Consider the following 25,400-nt stretch of genomic DNA (forward strand, 5'->3'; position numbering starts at 1 on the left):
TAGTCAGTCCCGCCATACTTGGTTGGTAGGACTCAGTGGACAAAGTCCAGCAGCGTATGCCTAGTCAAACGATCATCTCACCCCCACACCTTGCTGGGTACAGATAAGCAGTCGTGGGGTCAAGCTTCTCCCCGCTTTCGACAGTTCGCAGCCTTTATCCGTTCTCCCATCTGGTCTAACCCAACCAAAGAAACATTTAAGAGGGAAAATACCATGTCGGAAACAAAGTCGGTCGCTATTGTCGGTGGTGCGTGGACATCCCCGACTTTAATCCTTGTTATATAGCTGATCGTCTTGTTAGCGGGCATCTTCGGCCTGTCTCTAGCGGTTGCTCTGAGCAAGCGGCGTAAGTATGACCCGTCGCCGTTGACGTATTGTAAAACTAATGAGACGCCATAGAATATAGAGTGACAGTGTTTGACAGATACCGCTACGACGAGACAAACTACGCTCCTGATCTGGACGGCAGTACTCAGGCTGCCTCCGTCGATCACAACAAGATTGTGAGTCTCCTCAAATTCGAAGCCGGAATTTGGTGGTCAGCTCACGAGACACGCAGTTTCGAGCTTCGTATGGGACCAAGCTCCATTATCAACGCCTCGCGATGGAAAGCCGGGCTGCCTGGGAGAAGGTCAATGAGCAACGTCACCGTGAAGAAGATGAGAGCCAACGGTCGAACCTCTTCGTCGGGTGCGGCATGCTCCGCGTACAGCCTACGGCCAGTCTTGACCCCCTTGAGCGCGAGACCTTGAGCAACTTCGAGCGAGAGTGCTTGAGGCACACCCAGTTCGTCAAGAGCGACTCGGCTGATCGCAAGCAATCCGCCGAGCGTGGCTGGGACGCGAAGCTTCTGGACTTCGAAATCCCGGCATCTTCGCCCGCGCGGACGTACGAGGCCGTCCTCGACTCCCTTGCCGGGTTCACAAAATGCAGCGAGGCGTGCGACTATTTCTACGCGCTGGCCCTTCGCCAGGGTGTCACGTTTAATTTTGGTCCCGAAAAGGGTGCATTGGACAGTCTCATCGAGAAGAACCTGTCAACGGCGGGCCAAAAGAAAGCCGTTGGAGTGAAGACAAAGGACGGGACTTCTCACAAGGCCGATCTCGTGGTTATCGCTGGTAGGAATGAGCCCGGTTCCAGAACTCCCTGGAGCTCGTGATGCTGAGCGGAACTAGCTGGATCTTTTACTACACAGCTTTTACCTGAGCTGTCTTACCATCTTGAGTCCTCGGCAGGCAGCGTGGTCACCTTCAAGGTCGACAAGACCGATACGGCTCTGTGGGACAAGTATTCCCCTGAGCGCTTCCCGGTCGTTACGTGGACAAGCGCCCCGCGTAACGCGATCGGAAAAGACTCGGGCAGCGTGTACGTCCTGCCCAGGACAGCCGACGGTTTGATCAAAATCGGGTTCCGTGGCATCAAGGTCTCTTTTTATTTTTCTTCTTCTTTTTTATTTTTATTCTCACGAGGGCTGCAACTAATGCAAACTCCCAGTTTACCAACTTTCAACCAGCCCCTTCCGGGGCATCCTTCAACCAAGACGGGAAGTGGTCGGTTCCCCTGCCACCGGCAGACTGTCGCATAGTCCCCGAGCCAGCCAGGGAGGCCATCAGAAACTTCGTTTCGATTTTCCTCCCAGAGTTTGCTGGGGTGGACTTCAACTCGACCAAGCTATGCTGGTATACCGACTCGCTGGACAACTCGTTTGTTGTATGATGGTCCCAGAACACCCACTTCCCGCTCCTTAGCATCGACAGCTGATCCTTTCAGATCGACTACGTGCCCACCTACGCTGATAAAACCGTTTTCGTGGCAACAGGGGGCAGTGGCCACGGTGCCAAGTTCCTCCCCGTTCTTGGCGAGGTGGGTTGAAACGCTTCTGTGGTCTCGGCTTCTGATTGACACTCCTCACAGCATGCGGCCGACATCTTGCAGTATGAAGACCAGAGCACGTCTTTCATGCGACCTCATTGGCGTTGGCGGGAGGGTGATCGGAGAGGCAATGGTCTTGAAGAGGGACCTAGTGGGCCTAGGAATATTGGAACATTCAAGACATCAGCTTAAAATCATCGAGGCAATTCTTACCTCATGTATTTCTCTATTATCGATCCACGTGAGGCGCTCTTATATACTTTGTCCTCGCCCCGAGCTATTAGACAAAGAAGGGGCGATACGGGCAGAGATGATGGCCCTCGTCATCCGGTTCTTTCTCGCCTGGCAGAGTCGCCAAAGTCAGCTGATACTGGAGAAGAGCGAAAGTAGCGACGAGGAGGTATTAGACATAGTTGACGGAGGAGCATTTGACAAAGGAACATTTGGCGAAGGAATATGTATTCAAGACGAAGACGCGATCACACGGATAAGCAGAATCTCGCGTTTATCTATCCTCTAAGGTATCGTTACTGGCTGAGCTTTGTGGCATGGAGAAGGCGGTAGGACCGTTCTGACATGAGACGATACCTGAAGAGGCAGACCAGGTGGAAAGAATGGAGTGTTTGGAAGCACGGTTTTACTATTTCCTAGGATAAGCACAGCTGGACCTCTTCATTGGCGCAATCCCTCTTAGACACGCCCAGGCTCATGCTTGTTCATCGCCGCCTGAAGCTCCACCACTTCGAGCTTTTGCCAGACTCAGACTCTGAGACCTCGTTCACCTGGGCGATGCCCTCCTCCTTGAAGAAACCCGAAGTGATGGCCGCATCGCTCGGCGTCACTCCCAGCTTGGCCGCCTCACTCGCCGTGAACGTCCCGTACTTGTCGTCTTCGTCGATCTCGCCGAGATGCGCGACCGGGAACGCGAGGTTCGCGAGATAGAAGAGTACGAACGAGACGAGGAACCCGATGAAGAAGGCGACGTAGTACAGCTCGTAGAGCGCGTCGGGGGCGCTGTCGTCTTTCCCCGCGCTCGCGATCAGGCCGCCGATGGTGGGCGCCCAGCCCGCGACCCAGCAGGGTATCACCCTCCAGTTGACGCCGTGCCAGTACCAGTAGTCGGAGCCGTCCGGGTGGAAGAGGTGCGACAGCTTGATCCTCTGGCGGCGGAGGATGAAGTAGTCGCAGACCATGACGCCCATGATGGGCGCGAGGAAGACGGCGAACGAGTTGAGGACGGCGACGAAGGTGGCGGCCTGGTTGATCAGCTGCCAGGGCTGGATGACCCACGCGGCGAAGAAGGTGATGAGCGCGCCGCGGCGGATGTCGATGTAGCGCGGGAAGAGGCCGGCGAGGTCGATGCCGCCGGCGACGGCGTTGGAGCAGACGTTTTCGAACATGGAGGTGAAGGCGAAGGCGAGGGCGAGGAAGAAGACGGCGGCGCGAGACGCCGAGGAACCGTGTCCGTCTGATGGAGTCGCGAAATCAGTTTTCCGGCTTTTTATACGTGAAAGGGGAGGGGGGGGGGGGGGGGGGGAGGAAAAGCGTACGATCCATCATGACCATTAGCAAGTCCGGCGGGTTCCAATAGATGTGCCCGTAGATCTTCTGGCAAGCTGCGGTGGTCACCAGACCCCCCAAACAGACGAGAACCCCGGTGATCCAGTAGACCGACACAGTGCCGATGATGTAGTCCCTCTTGTTCTTGGCGTACCGCGAAAAGTCGCTGCTGTTCGTCATGCCCGCGGCCTTTCCCCCGATGGCCTGGTTGATGCCCGCCATCATGAGCCAGGAGGCGCTCCACCGCGAGCTGGAGGAAACGCTCTGGCCCTGGTAAAAGACCGGACCGACGCCCCCCGCGGCCGCCAGTGACCAGACGAGCAGGGCGACCATGCCCACGCCGCATGCGACGGAGGACACGAAGAAGGGCTTCTTGAACCTTTCGGGTCGGATGAAGAGGAACGGGACAGAAACGAGCCAAAAGACGATGAAGCCGACCATCTCGTAGGTGGTCGTTGGCGTGCTGGCGCTGAGAGTGTTGGGTATCTCGGCGAAGGACGGCCAGATGGCTGTGATGCACACCCTGGTGGTATCGTCAATGGTTGCCGGGGCCTGACCAGGCGGGAAGAACATGTACTCACGTCACCAACTTACCTCCGTTCCAGCCTGCTCAACTAGTCAGCACGGGATAACCGTCCAACCCGGAAATGAAATAAAAGAGACTCACACTGGAGAGCGGTCCAGATAAAGTTGAGCAGGATGCGCTGCAGCAACGGGATGTAGCTCGCGCGGAATCCCCAGGTGTATCTGTTCTGGACGGTGAAGCCGATGTGCCACGTCAGACCGCACCAAGCGACGAAAACGGCGAAGAGACAGCAGAGCGCCCGAGAGACGACAATCACGGCCATGGCCTGGCCGACCGAGAGCCCCTGGGCCAAGAAGGTGTTGGGCGTTTGCCATGTTGCCACATTCAGGGAAGACCTAGCATGGTAGAGTAAGCCGGTTGGGTTTCCGTTCTGTTTACGATCCGTGTCATTGGAGAAACAGAAAAAGAAAAAGGAAAAAAAAAGAAGAAGAAAACCACTCACAGCGACCAGGAACCGAAGAAGTTGAACCAGCCCCAGGTGCGTCGGGACGGCGGCAGCGGGATGAGGTCGCGATTCGACCAGGCGCTGACCTCCTCGTGGCGGGACTCGTCAAAGTCGAGCGTCGCCGCCTCTCTGATCCTGCGAACGGTTTCCTGCGCCATTGCTCACGGGAATGGGCTCAACGGGTCGGCCTGCCGATGGAGAGGGGGGACATGGCGAGAACCAGGTGCATTGGCTCTCCGCCAGAGGTTACCGTACATCTGATATAGAACTGCTCCATCTTATCTCCCAGTACTCGCCATCTGCTAAAGCTCCCTGCCACGCCCGCCAGTCTTCCGAAATGCTTGCTCTCGACACTAGGGAAAGCAGTCTTGGCAGGGTTCTTATCGTACAAGGGCAGATTGCTTTTTCGGTAGCGATTTCCCGGGGAAGCAGCCTCTATCCGGGGTTTGGTTGGGTAAACGAGCCTGGGAACTGGCAGACCCCTCCCCCCCCTCGCCCCGAGGATCGGATCTCTTCTCCCACCAGTTTGCTCCCTCGAGAGAGAACCTGATGCAATCTGAGATCCCGGTCGATATCCTCCCGATGCCGATGATAACGATGTGGATGCGGTCGAGTGGGGTCTGTCTCCGCCGGTGACATGCCCGTGATAAGAGGGCAGATGGACCACTTGCAGTCTACCCTGCTACTTGTGACTAGGCAGGCTTCCGTCCGTGACGAATCAACGGCAGCGATTGCCTCCGTTTCGGTCTAGTTAAGTAGAAGATAGGAATAAGACCGGTCGCGGGTTTGACCCCGGGTTTGGCTCGGATGTCGGCCGTTGCCCGATGCCGGCGCCGTGTCGGAGAGCGACCGATAACACACCATGCGTGACTCGTCTCATTCGCTGGTGAGTGAGATGTCATCGTCGTGAGTTCTATGCTCTCATAGTCCGCGACTTCGAAGTCGTGATATTCCATCTCGGCTCACAAAAGTTCGACATAAAAATTAGATAATAAAACAAAAAGCTTCAGAAAGAGGGCAACGCAACTCCCCTTCAGAGGCAAGAAAATGGTCTCACCTATTCTGAAGATCGGGGTTGACGTGGGCGGGTACGTTTCGAACCCCCCCCCCGCCCCCAAACTGAAGAAAGCCTTCATCATTCTATAAGACAACCGTACTCACGAACCCCCAAAGCACGAACACGGACGGCGTCATCCTCGACCCGACGGCCTCCACGTCCCCGGGCCGCGGCATCCTCGCCGCCCACAAGGCCAGCACGACCGCCGACCCCAGCGACGGCATCGCCGCCGTCATCGCCCGGCTGCTCCGGGACTCGTCCGCCGACCCGGCGGGCGTCGCCAGCGTCACGATCGGCACGACGCACTTCGTCAACGCCGTCGTCGAGGGCGACGCCACGCGCCTCGCCCGCGTCGCCGTCGTGCGCCTCTGCGGGCCCTTCTCGGCCGACATCCCCGCCGGCGTCGACTGGCCCCCGCGCCTGCGGGCCGTCGTCTGCGCCCACCGCGGGCTCGTCGGCGGCGGGCTCGAGATCGACGGGGACCTCATCGCCGAGCTCGACGAGGACGCCGTGCGGCGCGAGGCCGAGGCCATCAGGGCCAAGGGCATCCGCAGCGTCGTCGTCGCGGGCATCTTCAGCCCCGTCGACGTCGTGCACAGGCAGGAGGAGCGCGCGGCCGACATCGTCCGCGCCGTCCACCCGGCCGCCGACGTCGTCCTGTCCAAGGACGTGGCCCACATCGGCTTCCTCGAGCGCGAGAACGCCGCGATCCTCAACGCCTCCATCCTCCCCTTCGCCCGGCGCACGATCCGCGCCTTCCGGCGCGCCGTCGCCCGCCTCGGCCTGACGTGCCCCGTCTTCGTCACCCAGAACGACGGGACGGTCCTCCCCGCGGCCGCCGCGGCGAGGCTGCCCATCCGGACGTTCTCGAGCGGCCCGACGAACAGCATGCGCGGCGCGGCGTTCCTGACGAGGAACCTCGGCGGGGGGGAGGAGGAGGCGATGATGGTCGTGGACATTGGGGGGACGACGACGGACGTCGGGCTGCTGCTGGCGAACGGGTTCCCGAGGCAGGCGGCGGCGTATAGCGAGGTGGCGGGGGTGAGGACGAACTTTTCGTGTCCCGACGTGAAGAGCATCGGGCTCGGAGGCGGGTCCATCGTTCGAAAAGGGGCGGACGGCGGCGGCCTGGTGATCGGGCCGCAGAGCGTCGGGTACCGGATCCGGCAAAAGGCGTTGGTGTTTGGCGGCGACGTCGCCACGACGACGGACTACACCGTGCTGGCGGATCCCGGGGCGGACATCGGAGACCGGGCCCTGGCAGAGCGGGCCGGTCTTCGGGACGACCTCCCCGAGTTCAAGGCCAAGGTCAGGACGATGCTCGAGCGCATAATCGACACGATGAAGACGTCCCCGGAGGACATCCCCGTCGTGCTGGTTGGGGGCGGCGCGGTGATCGCGCCGGATGCGCTGACCGGGGCGAGCAGGGTGATCAAGCCGGAGTGGGCCGGCGTCGCGAACGCCATCGGCGCCGCGACGGCCAGGGTCGGCGGCGTGGTGGACTCGATCGAGAGCACGGAGACCAAGAGCTCGGCGGAGGTCATCGAAGAGTTGTCGCAGAGGGCCGTGGACAAAGCGGTCGAGAACGGGGCCTCGAGAGAATCCGTCACCGTTGCGGAAATCGAGAACTTCCCGCTCCAGGTAACGTGGTCTATTCCGTCGCGGCCCGCGGGCATGTAGCTGACGCGGGCGCCCAGTATATCGCCAACAAGGCGCGCATAATCGTCAAAGCCGTGGGCGACTTTGATTTCTCCAGGACCGGAACCGCCGACGCAGATCCGATCCCCGATGTGGCTGGGGACGACACCGATGAGCCCAGCCTTGCTGGTGACAGGCAGATGATGAGCAGCAGCGACGACGGCGAGTCGCCATCCCTGTCAACAAGCTACTCGAAGACGTACATTGACGGCTACAGGCCGAAAGTCATTGACCGACAGTGGCATCTCTCCGAGACCGACCTCGACTGGATCACGATAGGTTGCTACATTCTCGGCACGGGCGGTGGCGGGTCGCCGTACCAGCACTCGCTCAGGCTCCGAGAGATGATGCGCGGCGCCGGGGCGACCGTCCGGATCGTCTCGCCGTTCGACCTGAAGGACGACGACATCGTGGCCTGCGGCGGCGGCAAGGGCTCCCCGCAGGTGTCGATCGAGAAGCCGTATGGCGACGAGTAGGTTCCCCTCGTTGTTCCTCCGCCCGGGATCCATCTGTCCGTTCGGGGCTGTCTAACGCGAGATGTTTCCGGGCAGAATCATGGAGTCGCAGAGGGAGCTCTACGCGTACCTCGGAACGAAACCCACGGCCGTCATCTCGCTCGAGATCGGCGGCGGCAACGGCCTCCAGGGCCTGATCCTCGGCGCGAGCACGAACCTCGACGTGCCGACCGTCGACGGAGACTGGATGGGCAGGGCGTACCCCATATCCCACCAGACCACGCCGGTGGTGTTCGAGAAGAAGGCGACGATGATTCCGTCGTGCATTTCGGACGGCAACGGCAGGATAATGGTGCGGTTCCCATCACCCCAGCCCGCACAATCTTTCCTTCGAAGGACGGGGGGGAAGGAGGAGCTCGATCGGAGTAGAAGACAAAGGAATCAGCTGACGGTTGACCGAAACAGCTCATGACGAAAGCCCGCACGGAGCTTGACGCCGAGCGGGCGTTCCGCGCCGCCCTCTCGCAGATGGGCTCGCACGTCGGCTGCGCCAAGGGCCCCGTCAGCGGGCGCGACGCAAAGTCGTGGGTCGTCGAGAACACGGTGTCGCTGTCCTGGCGCATCGGCCGCGCGGTCGCGCTGGCGCGGTGCACCAACACTATGGACGCCGTCGCCGAGGCGATCGTGGACCAGGTCGGCGGGGAGGAGTCGGCGCGGGTGCTCTTCCGAGGCAAGATCGTCGGCGTCGAGAGGGTCACGAGGGCCGGGCACGCGTACGGCGAGGTCGTCATCGAGAGCGGCGCGTCGTCCGGCGGGGCGAACGGCGGCGGCGGCGGAGAGGTTGAAGATCCCGTTCAAGAACGAGAACATTCTCGCCAAGAAGGTTCACGGCGACGGGACGGAGGAGGTAAGAGAGAGCAGAGCAGGCGGCCCCGATTCGGGGATTGTTCCTTGGCTAACGGCTCGTTGAAAGATTCTAACAATCGTGCCGGACCTCGTGTGCGTCATCGACGCTCAGAACGGCGAGGCCATCGGCACGCAGGAGTACCGGTACGGCCTGCTTGTGGTGGTGCTCGGTATCACGGCCTCGGAGAAGTGGACCTCGACGGCGCGGGGCATCGAGATCGGCGGGCCGAAGGGGTTCGGCATGGATGATCTGGAGTATGTTCCGCTCAGAAAGTTCAAGAAGCCCAGGAGCGTCATTGAAGAGTTTGGGGTTTAGACATGCGGGAGGTGTCATGGGTTTACGCGGCTGCTGCATGAGATGCTTCTGTGTATATCAGTGCATCCGTCGATGCGATCAATGAATACCCAAATTGGCCCTAGACGACAGCACAGGATTGCTTCGGACAAGGTTCAAGAGAGGAAGAAGGAAAGCCCCAACTGCCATGGGTAACGGCGAGATGCTGAGCTCGGCTACGCATATACTAGGTAGCATCGAAAGGCTCTATCTATACTGTAAGTAGTGTACACTAGGAGTGAAGCTGCATGCGTAGTGTGTATAGCAATCCTAACCGTTGCAGAATAGAGTGGTGGAGTCCAAGACACACCAGCGACATCCCTTACCGGGATGCGATTACGCCACTCCGACTAACCGCAAAAGGTAGTGAGTGTATCCGTATGGTACACCAACAAGTAATAGGTAGTTGTGTTGGGGGGGTGTCTCCAAGTCGTCGGTGGCAGAAGTCAGAGTTGAGCCCGGTACCGGCTTTTCCTCGTGCGGGAAGCATATCCGGAACATGGATATGAGGCGAGAAAAGGACGCAATTGCACAATCGAGCGTTATCTGTATTCATTCTTTACTCTTTTTCTGGAGAGGGCAGGGTGGGAAGAAGGGGGGAAAAAGTCAAACTCAACCCATGCCCCCTGGCCTCCAACGACACCATCAAGAGTGTAACTCCAACTCGGGAGCCAAGCCAGCTTTTGCGCACGCGCGAAAAGCAGCCGGCGGTGTCGGTGGTGCGGTGCGGTGCGGTGCGGCGCGGGGCAATCAATTATCGACCTCGCAAGTGAAATCAGATCGACGAACCCCACACCCATTTTGTCTCGCGTCATCGGACGACCATCGCGATATGGGTCCCTGAGCACGCCATCCGAAGCATCGAGCTCGCCAGCAGCCGTAACACAACCGGACACCCCCAAATCTCAATTCCCAATGGACCGGTTCGCCTGGCGTGATAAAGGCCGCAGGACCCCGGGGGCACAGCGTTGCAGACTATGAGAAAGTTTGAGCTCACACACACACAAACACACGTGTTAAATAGTGAGCGGTAGAACCAACTCCTTTCCAGACTGTCTTGCCTTACCTTCTCCAATTCTCATCTTTCAAGACAGCCAGCTACTGCATCCCGTCGTCGCTGATTCTTCTGCTTCGTCGTCTTCTGCGGCTTGTTCTTCCACTCCCCCCCCCCCTCATCGTGGCACCTCAAAAGACACCCAATTGATAACCCCCCAATAAACACACAACCATGGCGCCAGGAGCCCTCATCGACGAGCCCGTTCAGCCCGCTCAGGGCCCCTGGAAGGGCAAGAACGACAATGCTCCTAGGGATATCTTCCCCGACGGCATCCGCACTTCGGGCCAGCACAACCCCCTTTACGACGTGTTGCGCCCGTACGAAGAGTTCCCCAAGGAGATCTCGGGTCCGACCGTCTGGCACAAGGAAGAGTTTGAGCAGCACCCCGAGAAGTGGACGCACCGCTTCACTCCTGAGGAGGTTGAGGAGCTTGGTCGCACCTCCGACGCCTTCATCGCCAGCAATACGCCTCTGACGGGCATCTCCAAGGTATGCGTGTCTCCGGTTCCACGCGATCCCCCCAGCCCGACCCACGACTGACACTGGCACCACCGCAGGACAACTTCCCGCTCCCGACGCTGGGGAGGCGCCTCATCGACCTCCGCGAGGACCTCATCAACGGCAAGGGCTTCATTCTCTTCAAGGGGTTCCCCGCGCAGGAATGGGGCCCGCACAAGACGGCGGTCGGGTACATGGGCCTCGGCACGTATCTGGGCTATTTCGTGTCGCAGAACAGGCGTGGCCACGTGCTGGGCCACGTCAAGGATGTGGGCGACGACCCGACGCAGATCGACAAGGTGCGCATCTACCGCACGACGGCGCGCCAGTTCTTCCACGCCGACGACGGCGATCTCGTCGGGCTGCTCTGCGTCCACCGCGCGGCCGAGGGCGGCGAGAGCGACCTTGTCAGCATCCACGCCGTGTGGAACGAGCTGCAGCGGTCGCACCCGGACGTGGCCGAGCTTCTGACCAAGCCCGTCTGGTACTTTGACCGCAAGGGCGAGGTGTCGGAGGGCCAGGAAGAGTGGACACGCCAGCCCGTATTCTACATTGAGAACGGCGGCAAGGGGCGGGTGTACTGCAAGTGGGATCCGTACTACGTGCGCTCCCTGACGCGCTTCTCAGACAAGGGCATCATCCCGCCGCTGAGCGAGGCGCAGCTGCACGCGCTCGAGACGCTCGAGAACACGTGCCAGAAGCTGGCGCTGCACATGATTCTCGAGGTCGGCGACATCCAGTTCCTGAGCAACGCGCACTTGCTGCACGCCAGGACCGCGTACAAGGGTGAGTCTCCTCTCGTCTCGTAACCTCGTTGAATTCAAAAAGAATTCTCGACGTCTGCCGAGCCGGACCGAAGCAACAATCGCTGACTGTGAACCAGATTACCCTCCGCCGGCGCCTCGCCGCCACCTCCTCCGCCTCTGGTTGTCGACGCCGGAGACCGAGGGCGGGTGGGCGCTGCCGTTCCCTGACAGCAAGGAGCTGAAGCGCGGCGGCATCCAGGTCAACAACACGCCGCCTCGTGCGCCGTTGGACGCCGAGTAGGCGAGGAACTGAAGCGAGAAGCATGGTAAAAGAACTGGACGTTGTTATTATTTTGTTAGTCTTTGGGTGTCGTGTTTATATGAATAGCGCGTTAGATGAGGACGGGGGCAAACCACGCGAGCCGTTTAGCTCTTTCGAGATGGTGGCGCTTCCTTGTAAAGTCGGAATAGAAACGACGTTGCGTATAGTGTCGAACAGTGGGTTTGAATAGATAGATAGGCAACTCATAAACCAAACAAGTAAAAAAAGTCAAATAACAAGGACCTTGGTCGTAACGTGTGATACATGTCCCCACGGACGCTATGTGTGGCACGGCGAGCAACAGCGAAAGTGAGGCAATACCGTTGTATTGACGATAGTGGTGATTTGTTGCTGCCGAGAAGTGGGCTGCCCGAGGTGGGCAGAGACTGGCCAAAGGGAGGGAGGAGGTGGGTCACGTGACCCAGTGGGGTCCTCCGTCAACACTATGAGATGCTCCGAGACGACTTAAGAGAGAGACACCTCCACCTGACAGCTCTGTTATTCTCCGCAGTTGTAGCCCCTCCATATCGTGGGAAAGGCCATGTAATTGTCGACGTGCATGCGAGGAGGAGAGATTCGCCGTGTTGGAGCGACTGCGGTGAGTTTGGCGAAGTTAGGCGAAGTTTCCCGCGGGAAAACTGCTTTTCCGGGGGTTCTCCGTCGTTCCCCGCTTAGGACAGTCAGTTACCGTGGTTGGAAAGAACCCCCCGCCCCCCGCCAGAGGAAAGCATGCGACGCGGGGCAGGCCAGGCCCCAGGGAAAGAGAAGGGAGGGAAGGAAGTACCTAGACAATTAAAACCTCATCAAGTAAGTATTCTAATTACTAATGGAGTACCTTTTGGACTTAGCAACTTGCTGGAAAACACAAGTACTGCTCTAACCTTCAACACGCTGGAGGAGGTTCGAGATATGTGCTTCTCTGATTTATATCTAACGACCATGACCAAAACATTCGCGGTGCCGCTCCAATCTACCTACAAACCCAACTTATGGATCCAGACAACACAACCACGACAACACAGACAGACATGTCCTCAGATCAGCCCACAACCCCTATCGCCAGCCGACCCCGCGACCGTGTTGCAGATAACGGTGGACCGTTGGTCTAGAGAGTGTGTCTCCTTTACCCACTTGCCCGCCTTCAACCGCTCGAGTCAGCAACCCGAGCCTTGCCTTGGCCATCCGACGTCGCTGTCGTCAGCGTATCGCCAATGCCTTATTAAACGCGGCCTTGTTCGCTGTCTTGTCCTGTCTTGTCATGTCGTCTCTCGCCCAAGTCTTGGTTCTTCTTCGATAAACCCTCCCTTTTCAATAAAAGAAAAAGAAACCTCAGCAAAATCCCCTCCATCATGTCTCTCCTCCCCGAGCCCTTCGCGAGCATCCCTCGTGAAAGCTTCCTCTTTGGCCCCTCACCTGTCGAGCCCCTCCCCCGCATATCCGCTGCCCTCGGTGGCAAGGTCAACGTCTACGCCAAGCGCGAGGACTGCAACTCCGGCCTGGCCTACGGCGGCAACAAGACACGCAAACTCGAGTAAGACGTCCCTCTTCTCATCTTCCTCTTGCGTATTCAGTTATTAACATGACCAGATACCTCGCCTCCGACGCTCTCGCTCAAGGCTGCGACACTCTTGTCTCCATTGGTGGCGTGCAGTCCAACCACACGCGCCAGGTCACCGCCGTCGCCGCCAAGCTCGGCCTCAAGGCCGCCCTCGTCCAGGAGAAGTGGGTCGACTGGGAGGACGTCGTTTATGACAAGGTCGGCAACCTCCAGCTGTCGCGCCTCATGGGCGCTGACGTCCGTCTCGACCCCTCCCCCTTTGGCATCGAGCACAAGGACACCCTTGCCAACCTAAAGGCCGAGCTCCTCGCCGCCGGCCGCAAGCCCTACTACATCCCCGCAGGTGCCTCGGACCACCCCCTCGGCGGCCTCGGCTTCGCCCGCTGGGCCTTCGAGGTCGAGGCCCAAGAGAAGGAGCTCGGCGTCTTCTTCGACACCGTCATCGTCTGCGCCGTCACCGGCTCCACCATGGCCGGTATGGTCGCCGGCTTCAAACTCGCCCAGAAGAAGAACGGCTCGCCCAAGCGCCGCGTCGTCGGCATCGACGCCTCCGCCACCGTCAAGCAGACATTTGACCAGATTCTGCGCATCGCCAAGAACACGGCCGTCAAGATCGGCCTCGACGAGAGCGATATCACCGAGGACGACATCATCCTCGACGACCGCTTCCACGGCGGCATCTACGGCGTGCCCGACCAGGTGACCGTCGACGCTATCAAGTTCGGCGCCAGCACCGAGGGCTTCATCACCGACCCCGTCTACGAGGGCAAGAGCCTGGCGGGTATGATGCAGATGATCAAGAACGGCGAGATCCCCGCCGGGAGCAACGTACTATATGCCCACCTGGGCGGCCAGTTGGCGCTGAACGCCTACTCTGGCATGTAATGTGTAGATACGCTTGACGAAAAAAATGAAAATACCCTGTACAAGTTTCAACCATTTCTGTCGGTCCGGCAAGTACCGAGTGTTTCTCTCGCTGTCTGGTTTTCGGGTAAAGTTGGCCGCATCCACGGGTTACCAAACTCAACGTCGAAGTGCTGCCCGTCGTTGGCAACAGTTGGCCGGAAGCCAGCCCATGGGTCCATTTGTCCATCTGTCTGCCACTTTTCTCCGTCGTCAGCCTGCCATCGTGTATGAACCAAGTCCGGAACATTGTGCACCATACCTCCAAATCACAACCGACATCTACCATTATCCATATTCCGTTTATGATTCCTTCTATGCCTTCCTTCTCCAAAATCTATCCATCCCGATCCATGCCATTTAGTCCGTACGCCGACCGATCGAACGCCAGCGCAGCAACAACGCACATCCAGGGACCCAGCTTGATGTCGTTCATCTGGGACGTCGCATTCATCGCCATCGTCATCGTCCTCGTCAAGGAAGCCGTCCGCAAGATGACAAGCCCAAAAGACCCCGGCTTCGTCATGGGCACCAAGTCAAGCACAAGCCCCCAGGCCACCACCGCTTGGGGCTCCTACTGCACGTCTTCTCCCCCCCACAAGGATCTCGCGCGCTTCTTCTGTCCAAAAGACGCCCAAGCTGACTCGACGCAGACAAGGGCTCCCATGAGCAGTTCATCGGCATCAGCCGCGCCGCCTTCCTTCGGTTCCGCAAGAGGCAACAGGTCAGGGAGTACTACCAGCGTAGCGCCGTCGAGGCCAGCTTTGCGCGTCTCCTGCAGCCGGCGTCCTGGGGCCGATCCGAGAGGGAAGAAGAGCGGGATACGGCCGTCAGGTTCGCCGAGGTCATCGAGTACATCCCGCCGACGCAGACGCCCCTGGGGACGGAGGAGCAGCAGCCCTGTCATCCGTGCAGGACGGAACTCGGGAAGCCGACGGTCAACGAAGAAGCGGCCGGAACGGGGTCAGTTGAAGACGATGCAAAGTCTCTGGGGGTTACAGGCGATGACAGTCAGGGCGAGATCGTCAAGAAGATCTGGGGCGTTTTACGCCCAGAAGAGACGTAACGCGGATGTGCGTTTGGATAGTTGACTGAAAACAAAAGGTTTGCGTCGGATCATTGTATGGATTTCGGTTCTACCGAGAGCATGTAAAAATCCAATTTGGCAAAAACGTTGAACCTGGTCGCTGCACACGAAAAACCAGTATACTCGTTCCCTTCTGTTACACGTTCAGGCCGGCACGGTAGAAGAAATCCGATCTGTTCAAGGTCACTTCCCCGCGCCACTCATTGATTGTTGATCGCTGATCGCTGACTGCATGCCGACTCGTCTACCTTCATTTCCATCCCTTCAATCACACAAATCAGGCACCATCCATGATTCCCTCTAGCCCGCTTCCGGCGAATCTGTACCTCACAAGAGAGAGCACCAAGTCTGTTGTGACAGGACAGACCGATCAAAGACACGCTTATGCATGAGAGCTAATGAGGCATCATCCGCCCGGTGTGGTCACGTCCGCCATTGACCTCTCCGCCTCGTTCACAGTCACAGAAAACCCGACACCACGCGTCACCGTGTCAAAAATTCCCTGCACGAAATGAAAGTCTGTAAAACACGTCCTGGAAGGCCACGATGCAGACACCAGCCTCCGCGTGTGCCTCGGCGGCGATCCCCCCCCTCCCCTTGGCTATGCTGGAAGGGCTCAAATGCAGGCTTCGATCGCGGCCTATGCCGGATCCGGGCCACCGTGCGACTGCCTCGCTGCATCGTACCTACACTACTCTGCTTCGAGAGCATATCGCGATGACGGACCGGTGGTGTCTCCGAAGTGTGTATAAGCAAAGCCATAAACCTTCCCAGAGACGTACCGTGATTTCTGGACCAGCAAAGAACACGATGCCCGTCCACCGGAACTCGGCCCGTCGTCGTTTGCTTCAGGCCTCATCACGCGTATCAGGAGGGGACAAAACACCGGCATGTCTTTCCGCGATGACCTCTGGAGAAGCAACCTCGGTGCCGTTGACTGTTCTGGTGCCGAATGTGCGGCTTCTCGCGCTGCGAGCTCCAATGGCACGCCAGGGAGGGCGGTTGCCCCGAGTACTCGAGTACTGCCCTGTCTCATATAGGTACGTGCCTCCGGCAAGGGACGGCGACGACGTTTATTGCTACGTGCGTTCTCCCCGAGAACCATGGCCTTCGCGAAAAGCATTTCGGGAGGGGGGTTTCAATGGTGTCTTGGTCAAAGCCGGAAATCGGGGTCTGCGCCGCGTGCTCTGGCGGGGGTAGTCTATACCGAAGTCGCCATTGTAATTAGGTGTTTCATACCTGCGCGTATGTCGGCTTCGTAACTTGCTGTAGGGGGGAACGGACCCTTCTACAAGACGAACTGTAAGCACGACGGTGAGCTTACGACGAAGTAAGTGATTGGCACTCTGTACCCGCTTATGCAGTAGTTGGATGTGTGCTGACACTAAAGCTCATAGCCGCCTGGGTAGGTAGGCAAGGCAATAAGCCGTCCTGAAGAAAAACCAAGTTTGGTCAATAAGTCACTTGGCGCGGTTAGAAAGCGCCGCATCCGATAAGATATTGTTACATGGATCACGCAACCCAACGCCGGAGGCAGGGGGGGAGGCGCCTCCGGAGGCCCGTCGAGTCAGGGCACAACATCGTTCCGGCTCCGCAAGTCCGCAAATCCGTGGAACCAACCCCCCACTCCCCCCCCCCCCCGTTGATCAGTTTTGATGGGTACGTCGGTGGTTTTTTATTCCAGAAAAACCAGAGAGAGCGGACTCGGCAAGGACATATCGCAGCGGGTGATGGACGGGAGCTCGGGCAGCCCAATCAGATAAGATCTGATGGCTGAATGCGGGATGATAGACGAGCAGCCGGGCCGGCCCGCCGAGACCGATCGTACCATGGCGCAGAGGACCTGCGCCGAAAAACCTTATTTGGACGCCTTGTCCTGTCTCCTGCGAGGCGCACGCGAGCGGGCAGTCGGAAGGGCAAATCACCTCCCATTCTTCCTAGACGGGATAAGGAGGCCGCCGGATACCGTATCGTGGGGAGCCGGGCCGTCCGGGGGGTCCCGCTATCCGCTGCAGGAGGCCACGGCAGACACTGCGAGGCGGTGGGAAGCTCACCACGATCACCTTCGCCATAGGCCCCGAAATGTTGGAAAATCAGGGGCCGCCGAGACTTTTTTTTTTTTTTCTTCTTTCTTTTTTTCCCTTTCCTGTTGGGCAAGACAGGGGAGGGGGTGCTCGACCATCCCCGAGTCATGAGATTGTCCCAAACTCCCGGGACGGCCGGCCGGGGGGGATTAAAGGCGGGGATCGTCGGCTAAGATCCGACGACTGGGAACAAGGCAGTGGAGAGCCGGGAGAAATGATTGTACACACACGAGACGCATGCAGCATACATCCGGAAGGGCGGCCGAGTTGGTTATGGCGCCAGGTTGAGGTCAGCTTGACATCTGGTTTTTCCTGGTGGGGCAACCCGCGCGAGCTCTAGTCTCGTCCCTTTCAGTTTTGATGAACCTCGTGTCCTGCAACGGGGGGGAAACATGGTGACGGGAAGTTACGGGTGACGAAAAGGAGGAGGTCTTCCACAGAAGGGAAAGTGGTTGCGAAGGACGGGTAGTTCTTTGACAGTTGTACACTAACATGCTCTAGTCTTTTTTTTTCTTTTCTTTTTTTTTTCTTACGTTTTTTTTCCCTTACTTTTCCTCCGCCCCATGTAAGAGTTGTGCAGTTGATGCTGCTTTTTTTTTTTTCTTTTTTTTGGTAAAGATACACAAGGTACTGACCGTATGCCGCGCGCAGTCAAACAGGTGCTTTTTGTCATGAGTCGTGCCTCTAGAACCTCGCTGAGTGTATATGTATATATATAGATATATATATATGTAGATAGATAGACAGACATAGATATAAATGTAACAACAGACCAAGAATCTATCAAGAAAAAGAAGAGGAGGGAGAAGGGCGTCTGTTTTCCATCCAGACGGCGAGGTCGTCGAGCTCGCAGCTGCCGCACCGGAGCAGCAGCCGTTGCGTGTAGGGCACCTGCGCCTTGGCCGGCCCCGCCCCCGCCCCCGCGGTCGCGTCGTCTCCGGGGGAGACGGGGACGACGGGGACCAGGTCGGCGAAGCGCGGGTCGGCGGCGTAGTCCTTGACGCGCATCTCCTCGGGCGGCAGCGAGAAGAGGCCGGCGTTGTGGCGCGTGACCTCGTCGATGTTGACGTTGTGCTCCCGCTCGATCATGCGCTGGCCGACGAGGTGGAGGAGGAGGCGGCCGCGGGCCAGGACGCGCGGCGTGCGCTCGGTGGCGAGGGCCCGCACGATGCGCCAGGCCTCGTAGCGTATGTCGAGCCAGCGGCACTTGGCGATGACGAACTCGAGCAGCGGCAGGTAGCTCGTCGTGAAGTCGAAGTCGAACTCGGGCGGGTCGGGCGCGGCGGCGGCGGCGGCGGCGGCGGCGGCGGCGTCTGGGCAGCTGTCGAGGATCAGGCGGGCGAGGGTGACGATGCGCCTGAAGGGGTCCTTGAAGCAGTCGTAGACGGACTCGTCGTGGGAGCGGCAGACGCTGATGCAGATCTTGGCGGCCTGGTACTTCATCTCGGTCTCGGCGCAGATGAGGCCCCGGTGCGTCGGCAGCGGCGGGTCGGCCGGCCTCCCGGGCGCGTCGACGAAGGCGAGGAAGGCGGCGTGCCACCTGTCGAGGGAGGCGCAGATGCTCCTCTGCTCCTCGGACATGACGGGCCCCCTCGAGGCCAGGCGCGAGTCCGTCTGCGAGCCCGGGTCGGCCGACCGGATGTAGCGTATGGCGTCGAGTATGATGGGGTCCACGGCGCGCTTGGGCAGGTATATGCTGCTGCCGCTCTTGTCGAACGGCCCGAGGTTGTACCGCGGCCGGTGGCCGTGCTGGAGGCTGAGCGAGGGGAAGCCGGGTTTGTCGTAGAAGCACAGCTGGACGATGCTGAGGCGGTGGAACTTGGGCACGATCTCGTCCAGCGTCGCCTGGTCGACGTCGGCGTAGTCGACGTTGTTGAGGATGTTGATGCCGTTGGCGAGGTGCCGCATGGCCTCGTCGGGGCTGCCGCGCAGGAACTCGGCCGCTATGAAGAGTATGCAGCACGACAGCACCACGTCCACGTCGTTGCAGTGCGTCGTCGGCGGCTCCTCGTCGCCGTCGTCTTCTTGGCTCGGGGGGGACGCGAAGGGATTCGTCGGCCCCCGGCTGCTGCTCGAGCGGTCGGTCTCGGTCGGGTCCGGCACGCTGCCGTACACGCTCGGCGTGAGCGGGGCGGGGGAGTGCACGGCGGAGTACGACCCGGCGGCGGCCAGGCTCGGGGAAGACCGGCTGCTCAGAGAGGTCATGGAGAGGTTGCGGGGCCTGCTGGCGTCGTCGGCTCGGGGCGCGTCGTTGAAGCTCTGGCGATGCCGCTGCCGCCTCTCGTCTCTCTCGGGCGCGACTGTCCTCGCCATCAGCCGGAGCGCCTCGCTGTAGTGCGCTTCGGTCTGGGGGGTTCCGCCTTGGACGGGGTTATTACTCGACGATCGCAGGCGGGGGGGGGGGGAGAGGCTGCCGACAGCAGCCACGGCGTGGCGGACGGCGGGCTCCGACTTACTCATGCGCGGCACGGCCACGGTCCAGAACTGGTTCTCGAGGTTCTGCGGCAGCTTGGGTGCGACGTCGCGGGCGAGGTATTCCAGCGTGGCCTTCTCGGAGCCGCCGCCGGCCATGCTGGCGCGGGCCTGGGCAAGGGCTTCCCTGAGTCGCGTCGTGCGTGACCGGGCCCGGGCGATGGCGCGGTTGCTGGGGACCACGACGGCGTAGCCCTCGCAGCGGCGCCCCGTGCCGGTGCACCGAGCGCAGGCCGGCTTTGCTTCGTCGCATTTCACCTTGCGCGACCTGCGTGACAAGAGGCAGTTAGTTTTTTCTGGGGGGGGGGGGGGGGAGGAGAGGAGGAGGAGGATGAGGAGGAGGGTGGTGGTGGTGGTGGTGCTGTTTGTGGTAGGAATCGGGGCGGGGGACCGAGGTTCGGCGACGGCTTGGTCACACACACGGAGGGCGCCGTCCGAGTTCGTCCCGTCTCGTCTTAACAAAACCGCCGGCTCGGCAGAGTTGTCGATTGGACCTCGTCGCATGATGCATCAACGCATCCGAGTCGAGCTCAAGAACACCGGAAGATGAAAAAAAAAAAAAAAACAGAAAAAACAGAAAGAAAAAAAACCACACGATACGGACAGTGAGAAGGGGCGGGAAGAGACGCAGTGTCCATCACTCACTTGCAGGTCAAGCACCCGGTCCGAACCTTGGGCTGGCCCTTCCGTGTCATTATGGCTTTTCTCCGGGCCGACGAAGGGCTGGCTTCCCGACTATACCGAAAAGGGGGGGGGTGAGAAAAAGAAAAGAAAATAATAGAAAAAAAAGAAAATAAAAAAAACCAAGGTCCCCCCCCAAAGTACCGCAAAACTAGGGGGAACGCCAGCGGCCGGCAAGACTTTGGGCTGTGTTTGCCAAACAAATCAGGGGACCAAGACGGCGGGATCGGCTTAGGGAGGAGGAGGAGGCTTCTTCTGGCTGGATTCCAGAAAGGAAGGGAGAGAGAAAAAAGAGGGTAGGTTGTGTTTCAATCTTCGGAGGGGTAAGAAAATTGGCGGCGCCGTGTGAGGCAAACACAGATAGACAGACAGACAAGCCATCGACGGCCGAGAGGCTGTGTCTTTGTGTGTGTATGTATGAGCGTGAGAGAGTGTATGTGTATGTGTGTGTGTGTGTGTGTGTATGTGTGTGGGTGGGTGGGTGTGAGTGAGGGTGTGAGTGAGGGTGTGGCGGGATGGGATGGATGGGCTGAGTGAGTTCTTTTCTCGAATTAGTCCGGCTGCGTGCGATACGGTACGGTGCGTTGCGGTGCGTTGCGTTGCGTTGCGCGGTTTGTCACTTCCCGCCTCCCTGCATTCTGTCCCCCTCCTCAATTTGGGGGCCGCAGTGCCCAACTAACCAACCGGCCGCGCCTCGGTACCGAATGGATTCCTGGTCCCCTGCAGTTGTCGCCTGAGAGGGCCTTGCTCTCTCTGGGCGGCACTAATTTGTGGTGACCTAGGGATACTTGGCGAACGGGGACCGGGGGTGTGGGTGTAGTCTGGTCAAGCAAGATAAGATAGTGTGTGTGTGTGTGTGTGTAGAGAGGAGAGAGAGAGACAGAGAGAGACAGAGAGAGAGTGAGAGAGAGTGAGAGAGAGAGAGAAACGAGCAGCGAGCGGGTGGTGGAAGGATTTCCGTCGCAACTAGTTCGTTTGTTGGACATGACTGGATGGAGAAACCATTAGTTACATAGCTACGAATACATCGTGGTCCGGGTTGGGCGGGAGGCCGTAGTGTATCATGTCCCGTTTCCGTCTTTCTCTCTCACAATGCGTCCAAAGGCACACAATACCACAACTACTATCCGTACATTGTACCTCGACGTAACCCTCCTTCTTCCCCATGTCCCAAGCGCCGCCGTGGCCAGACTTGCCAGTTCAGACCAGACCATTTGGTTGTCCCGAGCTAAACTGCCAGGGCTCGGATACTGACATTTGACACTTTAGCGTCCGGGTTCCTAGATTCTGGAGGCCCTGTCGAGGTCGGCCGCTTCTCGTCGAGTATGTATAATGTATGCCAACGGCCGGCCAATGACATTGCCTGGACCGAGACAATCGAAGGGATACGAACGGGGACGATGCCATGCATTCGCGGATTCACCCATCCGGCGCTGTGCCAGCGAACTATTTTGCGAAGACACGTTTCCCAGCACTCTCATGGGTCCCGCCAAGAGAAACGGGGCGGCGGCGGCAGATGCCTAAGCCTTGATTGACCCTTGCAAGCAAGGCAAGCAAGCCGAACTAAACAGGCTCGTCCTCGCCCAGATCAATAACATGTCCGGATTTGATATCAAATGTTACTGCAATCGATAGGTGGCCCGGCACGAACCGAGGAAGAGGCGGGTGTCTCACTGCAAAACGCATCTGATCACGATGCTTCGCACATAACATGGCTTGCATGAGACGAGGGGCTGACAGGAGCACTGTCTGTCTGTCTGTCTGTCTGTACACAGACACGATCTGCTTTGCTTTGCTCCCCTAAACCAAACAACAAGTGCCCGATTCGGTCAAGAACCCGAGGCGTCGGCAGTGCTTTTGTGCCAAACGGCCTGGAACCAGGTTTTCTGTCAGATTTGCCGCCAATAAATCCATAAAAAAAGATAGGGAAGAACAAAAAAGAATCTAAAATGAAACCCCCCCAAGGCTTACTCGGAAGGTCCCGGCTGCTCGAGTCTGCTCAAGCAGACAAAATTTTAGCAATGGCGAGGGAGCGAGATTGCGCTGAGAGGACGCTAAACAAGGGTTGTATCATGTATGTAGAGAGAGAGAGAGAGAGAGAGAGAGAGAGAATAGGAATTTGACAATAACGAGATGCACAATCCAGCATTTCGTTTCTGGGAATAAAAGTAAAATAAAATAAAACAAAAAACCCAAATGACACCGGGTGGGGGATGGGCTCACTTATACAGCGCACACACAGCAGTCGGGCGTCATTGAGAAACTCTCGACGTCGCCGACGAGCGCCGGCATGATGGCGTAGAAAACAGCGCCAAAGCGGACAACGCTCCCCCGCTACTTGGCCATCTCGCTTTCAACGAGGAACTAGACGTTGTGTTGCCGTCTTGTTTAGGAAGATCGTGCAGATTCCGGCGTATCCAGTACAAGTAGTAGTGTAACGGAATCCAGACTACATACAAGACCCGCCTTGCTAGCTCAATCGGTAGAGCGTGAGACTCTTAATCTCAAGGTTGCGGGTTCGACCCCCGCGTGAGGCTCAAATCCTCACCGCGATTGATCCAATCATTCTCACGGGTTATTGACTTTTTTTTTTCTTTTTTTCTTCTTTTTGGTGCTTCTTCTTTCTTTTTTCTTCTTTTCTTCTTCGCCCCCTTCTCCCCTCTTCTATCTTTGGATACGATTCGACCGCCAACTCCATGCCTACACTACTAGGTCTGCTCACACCTACATGCATGGCCAATCAAAACCCATAGTACGTGGTTGAGACACAGGGCCTTTTTTTTGTAGTGCATTGTGAAGTGACCTCGAACTATCAATGCGTCTCCCCTCTTCGACTCTTCGTTGGGTTATCCTTATTGGTGTGTGACCAGACTCTTGACCTAGTATTGTGTGTAGCAAATAAACACGAAGCCATCAAGGCTCGGTTTTCCTCAAACATTGTATTGTATGTATGTATGCCTTTGAATGGCCGTTTCATGCAGATTCTATTCAAATCCGTCCATCACACCATGTTCTTTGGGTCCCTCTCGTACTACGCCGCACTGCTACAAACGAGTAAGCTATCTTCGGCTTCAAAGAGCCGTCCTTTGTCCCTGGTGCCGTCAGGTCGTGCAAGTGTAGCTATCCTGCATCCACATCTGAGCAATTCATCAGCTGTCGGCTCATGGGGCTGCTGGTTTCCTTCTGATGGCAGTGCTCGTAAAAGTCTCAAGCATGTTGCCAAAAGCCGCATCGGGCCCAAATGCCGAGATGAAGCAGCACACAGCCCGATTTGACTTTCTGTGAACACGCGCGTACTTGAGACCCATGCCGGCATCGACTGTTTGAACCTCGCAAACTTCTCACATCGGACGAGTCAACCTTTTCCGCCCTGCCAAAGGAAACCTTGGTTATTCATTCGCCGGTTCCAGCCGAGCCTCCCAATGGTATCGTATCAGGAGGCTCAGAAGAAGAGGGCCAAAAGGGGGCTCGACGGCTTACCCGCGGAGATCCTCGTCGAGGTGTGCCGCCACCTCGTCCGCCCGATGCAAAGCAAACCCCACGGCCACGGTCCCAGGATGAGGCCCTCGACCGACGATGCCCTTGCGTGCCGGGCCGCTCTGGCACGGCTGATGAGGACCTGTCGCAACCTGCACGACGTGGCGGGCTGCGTGCTCTACTCGGGCTACTACCAGCTCTGGCACCCTTCCGACGCCTATCGCTTCCTCAAATCCCTCGACCCCCACACGAACGAACCCTATTACGAGAACCCCTACGCCAGGCACCTGTCTCCGGACGACACTCGGCGCCAGCTCGTGCGCCACGTCGACGTTCATGGCAACGTGGATAGGCGAACCCTTTCCGGGGCCCCGTGGACGGACGAGCAGGCGGCGAGTGCCCACCGCACATGGATCGAAGAAATGGCTGCGGCGATCGCAATGCCCTTGCCGGAAGGCTGGGACAAGCCTCGCCTCGAAGGCGAGAAAGAGCCGCGGGATCACGCCGCGGAACACATCAACCAGCTTCTGCTGCGCTACCTTTCCGACCTGACGAGCCTCAAGATGACGCTCGTCTTCAACTGGACGTTCGACGTGCTCGAGAAGTGGATGGCCGAACAGAAGAAAGACGAGCACGCGGGCCCCTTCCGGAACCTCCGACGCCTAAAGCTGCATCTGCGGTCCCTCCAGGCTCGGAGCTTCAACTGCCTCAAGCTGGTGATGGGCAACGCGCCCTACCTGGCCACGTTGGAAATCTACGACACGGCCTCGTACAGGCCCCCGCGGCACTGCCGTCTCGAGGCCCTGCGAGATCTCAAGTTTGTCAAGAGCTCGATGGACCGGGGCGCTATGAAACTGACCCTCCAGGCCGCGCCCAACATCACTCACTTCGAGTACCACCACTCGGCCAAGGGTGTGATCGCCGATAGGCAGCCACCCCTGACGCCGCAAATGCTGTGCCACCTTCTGAGCAACGAGTACGAGCTGACGCTGCCCCCTCCGCTGGACGCCAAAGGCCGTCTCGTCAAGGCCGCGCTGCCAGACCTCCACCGCCAGCTGCGCACTCTGATTGTGGACTTCCCCGTCCGCGAGGGCACGGAGCCCTGGGGGGATGGGGAGGCCATCCGCAGCCTGCAGCACTTTGCGAAGCTGCGCCGTCTGAGCATCGACGTCGACAGCATCGCGTGCGAGGCCCACGGGAAGCAGACCCGGACGATCGACACCGCTCTGGAAACCTTGATCCCGGAGACCCTCGAGCACCTGGAGATAACGAGAGTGGGAGGCAGTCTCCGAGAGCTTTCTAGGACATGCTTGCCGAGCCTGGCGGGGGCGGTGAGGCGAGGACGCTTCGATAGGCTGGAGCGCGTCAGTCTCACTGGCTGCTCGGGCTCCAAAGATGCCATGCTTGAGACTCGGTTGCTTCTTCAGGACATGTTTGGGCGGCAACAGAAGCCCGGAATCTCGGTCACTGGCCATGCTGAATAGCTCTTCGGGCACTGTTTCCGCTTAGGGGATGGCGGGGGAGTGATTTCTTTCTTGCGTCACCGTCTCCGGGTGTCTTGATAGAAACGACGTTATTGGTTGAAGGAACGCCCGAGAGAAA

At 58.7% G+C, this 25,400-nt stretch overlaps 9 protein-coding genes and 2 non-coding genes across 11 annotated transcripts; 9 read left to right on the forward strand and 2 right to left on the reverse strand.

Moving 5' to 3' along the window:
* The first annotated feature begins 141 nt into the window (after positions 1-141).
* On the forward strand, positions 142-2,326 carry LY79DRAFT_202353 (FAD dependent oxidoreductase). Its single transcript, XM_060551467.1, has 8 exons — positions 142-247; positions 302-346; positions 400-503; positions 560-1,118; positions 1,176-1,423; positions 1,495-1,710; positions 1,771-1,863; positions 1,915-2,326. Exons 1-8 carry the CDS (start codon positions 214-216, stop codon positions 2,062-2,064), a joined length of 1,449 nt encoding a protein of 482 aa, XP_060419549.1. The 5' UTR covers positions 142-213; the 3' UTR covers positions 2,065-2,326.
* A 164-nt stretch (positions 2,327-2,490) lies between these two features.
* Positions 2,491-4,888, reverse strand: LY79DRAFT_202158 (uracil permease). Its single transcript, XM_060551466.1, has 5 exons — positions 4,461-4,888; positions 4,100-4,353; positions 4,014-4,038; positions 3,423-3,955; positions 2,491-3,340 (listed from the first exon to the last, which is right to left on the reverse strand). Exons 1-5 carry the CDS (start codon positions 4,619-4,621, stop codon positions 2,589-2,591), a joined length of 1,725 nt encoding a protein of 574 aa, XP_060419550.1. The 5' UTR covers positions 4,622-4,888; the 3' UTR covers positions 2,491-2,588.
* A 622-nt stretch (positions 4,889-5,510) lies between these two features.
* On the forward strand, positions 5,511-8,895 carry LY79DRAFT_586419 (uncharacterized protein; the record flags this gene model as incomplete). The annotated part of the gene is made up of 7 exons (XM_060560635.1): positions 5,511-5,551; positions 5,637-7,161; positions 7,218-7,690; positions 7,770-8,025; positions 8,139-8,479; positions 8,514-8,580; positions 8,647-8,895. The coding sequence occupies 7 exons, from the start codon at positions 5,511-5,513 to the stop codon at positions 8,893-8,895; spliced, it is 2,952 nt and encodes a 983-aa protein (XP_060419551.1).
* A 1,100-nt stretch (positions 8,896-9,995) lies between these two features.
* On the forward strand, positions 9,996-11,866 carry LY79DRAFT_536333 (TfdA family taurine catabolism dioxygenase TauD). Its single transcript, XM_060556588.1, has 3 exons — positions 9,996-10,459; positions 10,528-11,254; positions 11,352-11,866. Exons 1-3 carry the CDS (start codon positions 10,142-10,144, stop codon positions 11,513-11,515), a joined length of 1,209 nt encoding a protein of 402 aa, XP_060419552.1. The 5' UTR covers positions 9,996-10,141; the 3' UTR covers positions 11,516-11,866.
* Positions 11,867-12,885: 1,019 nt separating this feature from the next.
* On the forward strand, positions 12,886-14,437 carry LY79DRAFT_686884 (1-aminocyclopropane-1-carboxylate deaminase; the record flags this gene model as incomplete). The annotated part of the gene is made up of 2 exons (XM_060564674.1): positions 12,886-13,067; positions 13,124-14,437. 2 exons carry the CDS (start codon positions 12,886-12,888, stop codon positions 13,977-13,979), a joined length of 1,038 nt encoding a protein of 345 aa, XP_060419553.1. The 3' UTR covers positions 13,980-14,437.
* Positions 14,351-15,063, forward strand: LY79DRAFT_665478 (uncharacterized protein; the record flags this gene model as incomplete). The annotated part of the gene is made up of 2 exons (XM_060563070.1): positions 14,351-14,618; positions 14,651-15,063. The coding sequence occupies 2 exons, from the start codon at positions 14,351-14,353 to the stop codon at positions 15,061-15,063; spliced, it is 681 nt and encodes a 226-aa protein (XP_060419554.1).
* A 284-nt stretch (positions 15,064-15,347) lies between these two features.
* On the forward strand, positions 15,348-16,562 carry LY79DRAFT_201834 (uncharacterized protein). The gene has a single exon (XM_060551464.1). It carries the CDS (start codon positions 15,631-15,633, stop codon positions 16,282-16,284), a length of 654 nt encoding a protein of 217 aa, XP_060419555.1. The 5' UTR covers positions 15,348-15,630; the 3' UTR covers positions 16,285-16,562.
* Positions 16,563-17,420: 858 nt separating this feature from the next.
* LY79DRAFT_t28 lies at positions 17,421-17,522 on the forward strand. The gene has a single exon. It is a non-coding gene; the product is annotated as a tRNA-Leu (tRNA).
* Positions 17,523-17,951: 429 nt separating this feature from the next.
* LY79DRAFT_505463 (uncharacterized protein) lies at positions 17,952-20,335 on the reverse strand (the record flags this gene model as incomplete). Its single annotated transcript, XM_060553627.1, has 2 exons — positions 17,952-19,908; positions 20,286-20,335. The coding sequence occupies 2 exons, from the start codon at positions 20,333-20,335 to the stop codon at positions 17,952-17,954; spliced, it is 2,007 nt and encodes a 668-aa protein (XP_060419556.1).
* A 2,450-nt stretch (positions 20,336-22,785) lies between these two features.
* Positions 22,786-22,858, forward strand: LY79DRAFT_t29. The gene has a single exon. It is a non-coding gene; the product is annotated as a tRNA-Lys (tRNA).
* An 885-nt stretch (positions 22,859-23,743) lies between these two features.
* Positions 23,744-25,282, forward strand: LY79DRAFT_665480 (uncharacterized protein; the record flags this gene model as incomplete). Its single annotated transcript, XM_060563071.1, has 1 exon — positions 23,744-25,282. One exon carries the CDS (start codon positions 23,744-23,746, stop codon positions 25,280-25,282), a length of 1,539 nt encoding a protein of 512 aa, XP_060419557.1.
* Between the last annotated feature and the right edge of the window lie 118 nt (positions 25,283-25,400).

The sequence above is a fragment of the Colletotrichum navitas genome (assembly GCF_030913465.1).
Source record: "Colletotrichum navitas strain CBS 125086 chromosome Unknown LY79scaffold_3, whole genome shotgun sequence".
NCBI lineage: Eukaryota > Fungi > Ascomycota > Sordariomycetes > Glomerellales > Glomerellaceae > Colletotrichum > Colletotrichum navitas.